The 14,139-nt window shown below is 29.7% G+C and overlaps 1 protein-coding gene across 1 annotated transcript in view; it reads right to left on the bottom strand.

Moving 5' to 3' along the window:
• Positions 1 to 10,405, bottom strand: part of LOC119675215 (LIM domain and actin-binding protein 1-like) — a 10,786-nt gene extending 381 nt beyond the window's left edge. The window contains exons 1-8 of the mRNA XM_038086404.1: positions 10,325 to 10,405; positions 10,031 to 10,054; positions 9,655 to 9,975; positions 9,469 to 9,585; positions 4,121 to 4,171; positions 828 to 961; positions 600 to 766; positions 8 to 487 (exon numbers count right to left, since the gene is read on the bottom strand). Coding sequence (XP_037942332.1) covers positions 8 to 487; positions 600 to 766; positions 828 to 961; positions 4,121 to 4,171; positions 9,469 to 9,585; positions 9,655 to 9,975; positions 10,031 to 10,054; positions 10,325 to 10,390 — 1,360 coding nt within the window. The 5' untranslated portion in view covers positions 10,391 to 10,405. The remainder of the gene's footprint in view (positions 1 to 7; positions 488 to 599; positions 767 to 827; positions 962 to 4,120; positions 4,172 to 9,468; positions 9,586 to 9,654; positions 9,976 to 10,030; positions 10,055 to 10,324) is intronic.
• Between the last annotated feature and the right edge of the window lie 3,734 nt (positions 10,406 to 14,139).

The raw sequence follows: 14,139 nt of genomic DNA, 5'->3' as shown, positions 1-14,139 counted from the left end.
TTTCTACCTTTTTCTGACTCTGCTACTGCTTGTTGATACATTTCCTTGATTCGGGCTTGTTTACCCATAAACAAACGCGATCTTATGTTTTGTATTTCTTGTTTTCTTTCTTCCCTACGTTCTTCTTTAGACAATTTAGAACCGCTTTCAAAATTCTTCTTCAATGCTGACAGAGCTTTTCCATTACAACTAAGTTGTTCATGAGAATATCCGTCTTTTAAGTCAGTAAAATCGTCATCATCGCTATTGTGATCAGAACCAGAGTCCTTATAGCTCTCGGTAACACATCCTTCGCTTACAGCTAAGTTATTTTCTTGCAGTTGGGCCTTTCTTTCGGAAATTGATCGACTGCTCTTAACTACGTTATTCTGTTCTTTTTTATTATCTGTGAGTTTTTGTTGCTGATTATTGTTTTCAAATACTTGAAATTTAGCTCGAAGATTTAATTGCTGTAACTCTTCCAAACCAAGATCTGACTTTATGGATGCTATAAGTACATAAATAAATTCGTTTAAAATCTAGCAATTACAATTATAAGAAACTTCTCTTATACAAGTCAATCAATGCCTATTAATTTACTGATGATAACACATTTGTACCTTTTACTACATCTGAGGGTAATTGTTCAGGTTGATTCTCTCTAATAATTAATTCCGGTTTTTGTGCTTGAGTAGGTTCATTATCTTCAACGCATTTCGGAGAAAAAAGTTGCTTAAAATGCACTATGCAAAATGGCGCCCCTTCGTGACTTTGATAGTTATCCACTCTATTCATGAAACAATTTACTATATTTTGGTTATATGTAATGTAAAGCCATTATTACGTACTTCAACTGTTTGTTACATTCAGTACATCTAAAACAGGTTTTATGATATTTAAATTTTTCCGCTTTGATTTCCTCCATTTTATATACTGGCTTTTGGCAAATGTGACAGGTGGATTCATTTTCATTGTCCAAATTCTATTTGTGAGGTTTTTTAAAAAAGAAAAAATTGTTTTTTTTATTCAATTAAATATACAACAGCTTATATACAACAGTTAATTCAATATTGAAATGAGTGATAAAACCTTTTGTATCATATATTTCTGTTTTAAGATCATTCTTTAATACATAGTGACGAACATAATTATTGGCACAGCAAGTATGTTAAACTTTAATACTTTTTCACCCCATAAATACAGCGATTGTTAATTATCAAATATTATAAAAGAATGCTTAATTTGCTCCGAAGTCTGATAAAAAACAACAAGTCGCTTGCTCAAGTCGCTAAGTGACATCACTGTTGCAATCTGTTCAATGTTATGTATGTTTTCACAAAGTCATATCTTGAATATGTGCACATGATGCAAGTAAACTACATTTCGTATACAAAAAAAATTAATATAAAATTGAAAATTTAAATGAATAATGAACTAAAAGCAATTTTAGGAATGCAGTGCACATTCGACACCGCTGACCTAAATGCACCTATTTCACTGATTTATTTTCATATTTCCTAAATTCTGATAATTGCTTTCGTTTCGCTGTTCATTCACCTTTTTTATATAAATAATTCAGCTGTTTTAAAACATTGAGCACTTATATAGATATGGTAATTGTTGAATCATACTAATTGACAAATTACATCAGAGAACTGCAATGAGAACTTAACACTCTTGTCATTAGCTGTATTCATTTATATTCACTCTATTTTGTTTTCTACACCTACCTCCACCTGACTCATACATAGAAATAAAAGTACTTATAATGACACTTTTCACACTTTTCTATAAACATGAAATATTAAAGAAGACAAACAAAATATATTGCATAGAGCCTCCTTAGGTGATGGTAATCCCAATTTCAATGCTACGACCTGCAACTTCGTTCGTGATTTATACGACAACTTCGGACAAAGTATAGCTAACTTCTGCGAGCGTTAACCTGCCACACTGTGCCAACACACTTGACATTAATGGGATGTAAATTTCTAACAACTCTTTTCGCAAAGTAAGTATCTGCTTTTTCTTTGCAAATGTGCAACAATTTTTAATAATGCCTGTAACATCGGTCATTTTCCTAAGTCCTGGAAGAAGGCAATAGTTATCTCCGTCCATAAAAACTGTGAATCTAAATCACTTCCCTCAAGCTACCGACCTCTCTTTTAAATTCTTTAAATAAACTATATGAATCCTTCATTGCGACCAAACTTAAGTACTTCATTACTCATTGTCGAGTTCTTCCAATTTTCGAATTCGGTTTTCGAAACAATACCTCAAAGGGAATGCGCTTAACAAATTCCAAAGCGATATCTGCGTAGATTTTTCCAACTCTCAACCTACCGTAGCTGTGAGCCTAGATATAGAAAAGGGCTTTGATACAGTGTGGAACGACAGTCGTATCTTTCAGCTTCACCTACTCAATTTCCCTCCTTCTCTCTGGAGCATTGCCTACCAATTCTTGCTGGTAGAAGTTTTATGATCCGGGTCGGTTCCAAGCTTCTGTTCTAGGTCCTCTACTTTTTAATATTTTTATCTCAGACATTCCCGTTCCTTTCTTCAGTGTCAATCAAACTTGTTTCGGTCATGACTGTCTAGTTTACTGCAGGTTCGCTTATCCCCGAATGGTCAGTAATTCCCTCAACCAATACTTAAAGTCCTTATCCAATTACAAGCATACATGGAAACTAAAACTGAATCCACTGAAAGTTTTAACTGTTGCCTTAACGGGCAGTTTTAGCAATCGTCTCAGGAGATACAAGGCTTGTAATATAAAGCTTGAACTTGATGAGTCGTTTCTCAAACTTATTGACAAATTTAAATATCTAGGAAAAGTATTCTCCCCTAAACATTACTTTTTTCGTCACGTTGACCACATCATTAAAAATGCGTCTTTTCGACATTTGAACCTAAAAACCGTCCTACGGCTTCACAATCAACTTAATGTGCAAGCCAAACTTCTATGCTATGCTTTTTACTTATTCTTTTCCCATATGGCCTGGTATTTCTTCTGGTCAGATGGAACGTCTTTGTGTATTTGAAAGATAAATACTGAGTAGACTGAGTAAACTACAGTCGCAAACCTAATAGGAAACACTACACCAATTCTTTTGTATATAATGCTGCCAATATCGAGCGGGTAGATAACTTTCAGTTATCTTTTGCTCGTCGATACTGCACCAAATGCTTCAACCTTCCTACCGCAATACTGCGCACTGATCACCTATCCACTGATCTACTACTCTCTATGAGACACTCTTCAGTTTCTCCCTAGTTCCTAGCTCACCATTTGGACGACATTGCCCACTCCTTCTCTATAATCCCGTTGTATAATCGTGATTAGAGTAACTCCTTATATAGAGTTTACCCTTAAATGATCAATTTAACCTAGTTGTTTTAACTTCATTTACAATTACCATCCTCTAAATCCGTATAAAATTTTTCTTTATGGCTCAGATATATTAATTTATAAATGTTAATCCTTTTGATCATATACTCCATTTTTTTCCTTGTATTCTCGAATGAAATTCCCAGCTTCGGACTTGCACGGTCCCCTGCTCAGAATCTATTCTCTATGCATCCCTGAGATATGGTTTTAGTGGGTTCAAGTGTCACGCGGTGGCATTTGATGCTTTCCACCTATTGCAAAAAAAAACCAAAATTTTTGTGAATGCCAAAACTGATTGAATCAGCAGTCATTCATTTTCGATGAGTACATTCATTGATGTATACCGTACGAGTATTTGCTATGACTTATGAGTTTGCTGCTATGTACGCTACTCTTTTGACGCTGATTCATTAGCACCAGCACTCGTTAACGAAAACACATATGAATCATTTCTATCGCGAATATGTATGTCCATAAGTGGCGTTCAAGAAAAACTTTCGTATGAATTTATATTTTATTTTTATGCGAATACTCTTAATATTAAAATTATGACTTTTTGAAGCTCTCTGATGCAAATATGTATATCAACGAAAAAGTTCAACAAGAGAACTGTGTTTTGCCTCACATCGGAGCAGCAGAATGTAGCTTTTTTTAATAATGTTACCATACCTTCTCCAATATTATATAACAATGTACTTTATACATTATGAATATTTACAGTAAAAATATAATATTATTAAGCTTTAAACGTACATTAGTAAGATTCCGTTTCTGGAGAGCATCAAATTTTGTAAAGCTAGATTTCTGAAAATAGAAAAATAAATTATTAAAATCAAAATTTATTTATGAATATTAATAATATAGTGGTATTCAGATGTAGATCGGTAGACGGTAAAGTGATAATGATCGTTGTAAAACTGAACGATCAAAACAGTTGAGCTTTATTTTCATCAATTTGTTTTTAATACAAACAAAAGAAAGTAACTATAATAATATTAGAAATTAAAGCAAAATTTCTTCTTTTACTTCATTTTTTTATTTATTTTATATCTCTATGTATGTTTTCAAACATACAATAATCCGATACAATAATAAAAATCAGCTGATTTTTTTTTATACAGAAGTTTAACCGATCTCATCTGAATGCCCTTAATAATATAATTTTTATGATATTATTTTTATCACAAATGTCTAACTAAATTGTGAAATTAATAGTTAATAATTATAGTATTTCACACAGTGAATTGGCATTCAGATAGTCAAGAATATCGAAAAAATATCGAAATTACTGTTTCTTTTTTACTCTCACATCCTGTATAAGAGAGAGAGGCAAATAGATTGAACACAGGTGCGACTAACACTGAATATCTCCATTGTTTAAAGGTTCTCTTATTCACGTAATATGAGACAAACAAAACTATTTTTTTCTGGTAAGCGTTAAAGATTTAAAAAATATGTACAACTTTTATGAGGCCCTATGGCTATGTAAATATTTTAATGTTAGTTATGTCGACGTATGCAGCATAAATACGAAAAACAATTGATAGACATAATAAACATATTCAACCCTGTATCTAGGGTGTAAAGAAACCTTCATTCAAAAAACTCACTTTCATTACATTTTTGAGTATTCCTATTCACTTTTATTTTTATTTCCAAGCAATATTTTGGATTGCATTTACTACAATTTATAATAAAAACAGCGCCTATAGGGTGTTGATCTATTCGTATATAGTCAACAGCGAATGTGTGGACACATATGTAGATTGTGTTGCGGTCTTACCGAGCAATTGATAGCAGCAGTTTTTTGATAACTATCATAACAATAGATAAAGAGTGAACTTTCCCTAATTATTTGATTGGAATAATCTTTTATTTTGTTGATTAGGTTTTATATAAGGTTTATAAAATTTTATATTATTTGTCTAAATTAAATGAATTGTTCCAATAATTTAGCGTAAACAGATATTGAAGTACGACTGTGGTAAAAACGTCGATTTAATATCTAAATAAATAATATTTTCAAAGGCTTTCTAAAAATTGTGATTAAGAAGATACATATGAGGACTTATATGATAGATTAGATTAGATTTTAAGATGGGTTAGGAACGTGTCATCACGTCACTGCATCCTTTGAGGAGTATGGCGACATACCCACTTCACTTTCACAGATGAATAGCAGTTAAGAACGCCATTATATGGTTTAGAGAGATGCTATATAAATGAGCTGCTGCGATAGCAGTATTCAACTAATACCGTCTGAGTCTTTTGCAAAAGTAAAATTTTCATCTTGTTGAAACATTAAGTGTAATAATATTGTGACGTACTCACCCCGTGCAGAAACTGGTGGCTTTCTCCGCCACCATTGCGCTAAAATTTCAAAATTAGAAGGTGGAAGATTGCAAAATACAATGAAAAATTTTATTAAAAAAGATGTTCCAATTAACGTTAAGGACGATCTTGTTCATAACTTTTGTTTTGCACAACCGATTTGAAACCTTTTAAGATTATGGAAGGTAAGTTTTCTGTTAAGAATATGTAATCATTTGTTAATACCACATGATTCTTGTTAGGTGATAGTTTTAAAAAATTGGCGCAATATTTTTTATTGGAGCAAAGTATGAGAGTTAAGTAATTGAAGAGTTGTTTGTGCCGAGAAAAACTTAATCGACTAATTAATGTTAAAACTAAGAAAGATGCTGCAGGGACAACATATTCCTTTTACCACCGATAAGTGGACAGAACAATATACACAGCGAAGTTTTCTTACACTAAGTGCTCACTATATTAACAATGACTATGATTTAAATGTGCTAGCTAATCGTGATTTTCCACAAGAACCCAAAATCGGTGATAATATATTACAAGTGGTATATGATATATATTTAGTGAATTGAAGTTAAATGAATGTATTCGGTTAAGCGTTATAGTAGCAGACAATAGATCCAATATAAAAGTAGCCTTTAAAGATAATAAATGGCTATAATGCTTATGCCATAACTTAAAATTATGGTAGATCTTTTGAAGAAATTATATCAATTACAATTTGTTATAAAAGATAGTTGGTTTTTTAACACATTTTATGGAATGTTTAAGCCAAAGAATATCTTATAAAATCTTATTTTATCGTAAACATAGGATTTTGATTTTAATTAACTGTTTTTAGAAAAAAACAAGATTTTTTCTTTTTGCACATTTAGAGAATATAGTAATACTATTCAAATAGTAAACGTAAATTTTAGCATCAAATATGACATTATACATACATATGTATGCGCCAATGTTTAAAGTGCCTGAATCCATAAATAATAGAAATTCTGAAACAAATCAAAACTTAATTCATATCATATTGACTTATAATATAATATATTATAGTAGGATTTAATATAATATAATTCATCATAATTATCGTACCAATATAAGAACTGAATTAAAGCATAAATACAATTAAACGTAGAAATTATTATTTTTAAAATAAATTATATAACTTAATTATATAATTAAGTTATATATATAAGGAAATTATATAACTTAAAAAACAATGTAAACAATATTTGAAATCGATTATAATGAACAGAAGTATATTTAAATATGTATATATGTATATGTTAGAAACTAGCCACCCCGTTGATTTATGGTCACCTTATAAATATTTGACACCCTACTTGTAAAAATATGGTCTGTGTATGTGAAGAAAGCATTCACTTAAGATAAAGGAAATGAGGAAGAAAGTTGGTACTGCACAGACTATCGGTGAAACCATTTTTACAAAGTTTATTTCTAACATACATATATGTACATATTTAATGCGCGATATTTGATTTCTTTTTCACAACACACCAATAACAATGCTTGCGAAAGAATCTAGTAATAAGAAAGTTGTGAAACTGATGTGGATGATTTAAATGGGATTCTGTAAGCCATCCATGTATTTTAGCTTGTTAGGTTGAAGGTGCTTTTTTTTGGAGGAGCATTCGACTTATTATAGTATTAAACACTGTTCAAATACTTCAACATAAGTCTAGTGCACTTTAAAAAAACTACTTGAGCGTGCGTTAAAACTTCCAAAACCTGACTTCGATTCATAATTTTTATATTGAATAAAAAGCTTACTTAGAGCTGTAAGGATTCGATAAATAAATTCGATCGATGATAAATATTCGAATTGCACAATTCACAATAAAATTGTAGCACCATGTTTTGAGCAACGTAGCCAATAAAATATCTAATCATTCCATATTTATAATTTTGTCCAAAGTCGAGTCTTCAAGTTTTACATTGGAATCATTAAAACCGGGTTTTTGTTCGAATTAATTAGTATAACAGTTACCTGAAGTAGATAAAAGGTGAATTTGAGCGATCATCAAAATTGGATTTATTTCAGCAACTAAATGATATCTTTTGTTTCCACCCTTTGAGTTAAATTATTCAAGACATGTTATTACGATCGCAGTAACACAAATTGTGATGCAGGCAGAATAACAGTTGCCTGAACACTTAAGTGAAGGTGGCATCTCAAAGCCTTCTGAAGAACTAAAAAATTTCTTTAGAATTTTTAAAGAAATCTATAGCGACAAATTATTCAAATTTTTATTTCACAGTTATTTCTTTAAAAATAGAAGGTATGTATGTTGGTCCTTTTTTTCGAGTCAGCACAACTGGGCACTTTTACTCTTTGATAGCTGGGGGTACTATAGGGTCCCACCCATCTCATTGACTAATTTATAAGCTAAATGATTATTCAGTGATTGATCTAAGATCTGCGTACCTCCCCGTGCGAAGAGTGATTACTCTAAGATTAGATAGTGGTAAGTAGGATAGCCTGTCAATTTTCGTATATAACTTCAGAGCTCTGTCCCTTATGTATTTTTTGATCGGGTCTATTCTAAATAGAAGGTATTATAATTTATAAAAATAAATAAAAACGTTAATAGAATTGTGTAAAAATTCAAAAAAAAATAAAAATAATGTAGTTAATAGTATTAAAATTATAATTAAAAATTTCTACTTTTAATACTTAAAATAAATATGTAATGTTTTAAAATAATGTGATGTTCTAATATTATGATAAAATTAAAAATATTTTATTATTATTAATTTTGGTAATACAATTTAATATTAAGTAATATTAATCATACAATTATGCATATTTGCATATTTTGCACACAAAGCCATGTAGGTTTTCCATAGAAACAAAACAAAAACCGTGGGATACTTCATTAAAAAATTAATTAATTAATTATTAATTATTTATTTTAAATTAATTTATGTTTATATATTAAATATGTATATTGCAAGAATATAATAATAGTCGTGATTTTTCTTCCAGACAATATAAAGTCTGGTTAAAAAAAATTGGCATCACTTTTTAAAAATATTAAATGTTTTTTTGAGCATATGTCTCTTGTTGTGTTTAATTCATTTAAATAAAAGAAAACAAAATGAATATTAGAAGGGCAATAGTTAGCAATTATATCTTACATATTTAAATTTATTTATGTACCATATGTGCTCATATAATTTTAAAGGATAAGTGGATGTTCGCAACATATTTCCAGTGAACATTCACAATAGACTAATTTTTGAATTTGGCTGCACTAAAAGTTAAGACTCAAAAAGTTTTCCTTCTCCTGATCCAGATCAAGGCATTCACAGAGAATGTGACTGGAAGTCTTGTCTAGTTCGACTATCAATCTCTTATGACAAACCCATTTTGTTAAGGTGATAACGCAGTCCATGCTGAGCCGTTAAATATCCTACCAGCAACCTCAACTCTGTTCTGCTGAAAAAGGATACCTTCCCCAACTGTAGGTTATAATTGAGTAACTATCCTTCTTAATGAAATTCACTCAATCTGTTACCAATCGAAATAAAAATATATCTGCCACTATGAACTTAAAATAATGAAGAAATTACATTTAATTATTATAAAATCACGTTGTAATGGGAAATAATTCTTTGTGCCAATTTTGACCATTCAGCCAAATAGATTACACCTGCTACTGATTATATGTTTATGATAAGTTTTATTTATATTAGTTATACATTTATATGTCTATAATATAATTAATGTAGCTATAATAAAATAATTTCTATCTTACCATTGAAATGTTCTGTTTATCCAAACTAGTTTTCTTGTTTTTTTTCAATTTTGGTTTTTTGTTTAAAGTTACAACATCGTCCTTTTCGATTGAGTCCAATTGAATTCCGTCCATTTCCTCCGATAAACAATTGTTTTTTTATATAAATTTTTTACTGTAATATATATTAAGGCACAAGAAACTTACTGAATCATTTCTTTCAAAGCTTTTTGTGTTAGTCATAGCCTCATGTTCTGAGAAAAAATTTTCTTCTGTTTCTTTTAAAGTTACAAACATGTTTTCTTTCTTTTTTATAGAATTAGGTAATTCATTCTCATTGGTAATACTAGTTCCCAAGTTTCCACCATCCGATAACTTAACAAAAGAGTGTTTGGCATCCTTCTTTTTAATTGATGTTTTTGTTGTTATTTTAGATGTTGTTTTGGTTGTTGTTCTGGCAGTAAAAGACGTATTCTCCATGTGCTGTTCGTCCGTAATTTTAATTTCATTTAATATGTTATCAGTTTTCTGAAGTATATATTATGTGATTAATTTTTCAGGTAATACAAATATTTTCGCTTACATTTTGGGAATACATAATTATATCCTAAAATACAAAGAAAATTCTTTCATTGAGCAATTGGTATCTACATAAACACTAATTATTTAAATCATGCAGAAAGCTTTATATTAGCAAAGTGTATTATTGTTCTTTAAACAGGCACGTTGAATATTACTTATTTATGTTATCAAAGTTAATATATTTTTTTATATATCTATCAGGAGATAAAATTTTCTTAAACTATGCGTAAAAAATTTAAAATGTCAAATTTTAGTAAACTTCTTGTGCAACGTAATTTTCGCGAAATGCATTTACCTGAATGCTTGGAATACCACCGAATAAACTTGAATCAAATATTTTATGGTTATATGGTACACTCATCAATTTAAAAAAATTAAAAATAGTATTCGTATAGTTTACTTAAATCTATTGCACATGCGTTCTTGCATTAGCACTTTTGTTATATATAGATTTACAGCGGCCTACAATAATTGTTCGAAGACAAGAAGATTCTTAAATTTCGCCCTTTTTCTGTACACACAAAAGCAATTGTTGTATATTTCAACTCCTTCAAAAACTTATCTTATTAGTTTAAGGAAAACATTAAATTAAAATATTAAATTTGTAACTTTATTTTATTTTCTAATTTTTTTCTTTCTTTCATATAAGATATAAATTTAATATATAAGTAGTGACCATTTTATCTCTTCAATTCAAAAAATATTTCTCAATCGACAATTTAGTAAAATGAATGGTAAGAAATAGTAAATTTACGAAGGGTGTATAAAATTTAATAAAATTACATTTTTTTTTTTAATCTTAATATTTGATATTTTAACATTATCTCTTATCTCAGTAACTCGACACTGATTTTCGAAATATTTGTTTATTGCGGATGTTGCCCACTACAAATAGGAAAAATAGTCGTTTGGGATCAGATCTGTTAATTAAGGAAGATGGCCAATGAATTTAAAATGTGTGGTGTAAATTGTAGCCATGGCAACTGCCGAAAGGTTATTTTAGCTATTATCTTCGTAAAATGAAACTTTTCTTGCAAATGAGCAGGTTTTCTAAATTTTTAATTTATCAAATAATATGCAGAGCATACTTCTGTTTATTGTATGATTACTTTCCATATTTTTAAATAATATTACATATTTACTTTTACGTTATTGTAATGCACTCTGGCTAACGTAAGTTATTTCAACATATTCTGCTTAAGGATTACCAAACTAAAGAGCATAAGGTTATAAGGGCTTTAAATAAAAAGAGTGTTAACTTAAATTAAGTAGTTTGGGTATGTAAACTAATATTTTGCACAAAATGAAACAAATAAAGGCAGACTCGTCTGCATTTTTGCCTTATTCTTAAGATTGATTGCATATGTGAGCAAAATATAGAAGATAAAACAAATGAATACCCACATCCAGAAGGCAAAAAACTCAAGTAAAATCCCTTCACAATTGCTACCAGTTAACATATAATTATGTTTCTAAGATACACATTCTCATGTTTACGTTTAACAATGGAAGTATTTGTACACTGTGATCAAAATGTAAAATATTTAATTATCCTTATAAATTTATTTCTTTGTCTTCAAAGTACTCGCCTTCTGATTTAATACATGTTGCTTTATCTAATCCTAAAAATAGTTATTGAATTCGATTTTGGGAATACCCTTCGGAGCATGTTTTTATTTCCCCCATCGATAGGTGTCCCCGAAGCGGTCATTTGAGCTTAAGGTATAGCCAGAAGTCACACAGTGCCAAATTAGAAAAGTACGATGGTTGTGAAACGATATATTGAGTTTTTTGTGAAATGTTGCGTTATGATGGTACAACTAGGTTTGCAACTATCTCTTCTAGCAACTTGCTTTACGTTAATGTTAAATAACGATCAAACAATCTTTATTGTTATCGGTTTGGCCAGCGGAATGATATCATTATACATCACACCATGATAATCGAATAAAACTGTTAAAATGTCTTTGAGCTATTAACAACTTTGATAATATCTTTTCTTTGGTGGCTAATTTTTTGTACGGTATTCGCTTTATTGGTCGTCTGTTACCGGATCTTATGTAAAGATTTAAGTCGTATTTTCAATTATAATCATGCAATCATATGCTGAGAGCCCTAAAACTTTTTTGACAAACCTTAACGTGACGCTGTTTTTGGTAAGAAAATTTCATTTGACATCAAACGAGAAAATTGTGAATAGATGATTTTTGAGCACCAAATCTTTGATTTCCTTGATTTGTTGTTCATCAGTTGATGTTGATGATCGCGTTTGCGAGTTTTGGCTTCAACACTTTCTTCGTATTGTTTGAATTATTTATATTATTTCTTAAAAGTTTACTAATGTTTAATTTAAAAAAAAAAGTCTAGGGCGAAGACACTTTTATTCAAGCTATTTATTATTTTAAAAAATTCACAGGTTCGTAAAAATAAGTAAACATCTTTCACTAACCGAGAGCCTTGTTTTTTATTTTTTACTTAGTTTCGATTGTTCAGCAAAGTAAGTAAGAAGAATTAAGAACTTCTTTCTCACCCCCATTATATACATAATTAGGTTTAATACATTTTAAATAGAATGTGATCAGGAAGGCTAACTCACTTGATAAAAAAGCGATTTGTAATATATTTTTCATAAAACCCATGCACATTCAAATTCAATATAGCTTTCGGTCTAGTATATTATATATTTTAATATTTTCCTGTTTTCAAAAAAAAGAAAATGTATAAATTCCTTCTTTATGTTGGTTAGAAAAAATTGAATTAGAACATCTTAAATAATTTCTTTTCTTTTTTTTTAATAATGAACACGATTGTTTCCATAAATATTTCAATTGTTACCTGTTTACCTGATTTCAAATTTTTCAGATTATCTGTGCCGAAGAGCCTTTGTGCTTTTGCCAGATTGTAACCGATTTCAACCGATTTGCTTGAAATTTGATATATAAACGAATTAAATATTTATAAAATAATAAATGTCATTACATTATTACTTATTGGAGTTTTTGTTGATACATAATATATGAGGTTTATTGAAGGTAATATTTTGGTAGCTGTACCTGATACGTTTTTTGGGTTTGGCAGATAGAAGTGAAAAAGGCCATATTAAGACGCCGACTTTTTGTACATTTTCACATATAAAATTTTATTGTTAATTAGAATTATACATATTTTTAAACACAACAACAATATCATAAACTTTACAAAAAAAAAACAAAAATTATCATTTTTCAATAAGTAGTAAAGAAGTTAAAAGGGTTGAAAGTTCGCCCAATCTTTGCGAAATCTCAACTTCGCCAAAATTTCATAAAATTGCAAATAAATTAAGAACCAAATATTTTGTAAGAAGGTAGATGTTGCAGTGGACGGAATACCATACGCCACGCAGTGTGTCAAAACAGAAATTAGCCGATCAAAATTATGTATTTTCTAAACCAGTAGAGGTATTGAAATGAAATATCTCTCTTTTTGAGATGGTTTTTCTTTTAAATCCAATTTGAACCCAACCGGCCTACCGGAATCTCTCCAAATTTAGAGCAAAAATTTGGTTTTCATATTTTCTTAGTTACCTCAAAAACCATCAAAGTTAAATTATAGACAGATTAAATACTTACACATATGTTCTAATTTTTTAATTATATTCAGCCCTTTGCAATATCTACCCCTCTAAATCGTTCATTATCGTTCAAAAAACTTTTTATTCTTATCAGACCATGTATACATATTTATTACGTACATCATAATACAACCTTATGCAAGAAATGGGAGCGATCCGCGAGTTTGTCCTAAACCCCTAGACCCTTTAACTTTTTTCATCATCATCATCATGTTTAATCGGATTTGATATCCTGGACTTCAACTCATTTCAGTTTCTCTAATTTGTGCTTCTTTGCCATTTGATTTTATTACTGTGATCAAAATCGAACCTTCGACAAATACCTATATATATTTACTTGCTTACTACTTATATTGTAATAAAATTTCTTCTTCTCCTTTTTCTTATCCGCGTCCGAAATAAACTTTGATTTTTTGATTATTTGATTATATATATATGTGTAAATTTTCTATTGATTCTGTTGATTCTTAATTGTTCTGATCCGTCCTTAAATTAATGGC

Source organism: Teleopsis dalmanni, chromosome 2 (genome assembly GCF_002237135.1).
Source record: "Teleopsis dalmanni isolate 2A chromosome 2, ASM223713v2, whole genome shotgun sequence".
In the NCBI taxonomy this organism is placed as follows: Eukaryota; Metazoa; Arthropoda; class Insecta; order Diptera; family Diopsidae; genus Teleopsis; species Teleopsis dalmanni.
This window is presented reverse-complemented; position numbering and strand designations above follow the sequence as displayed.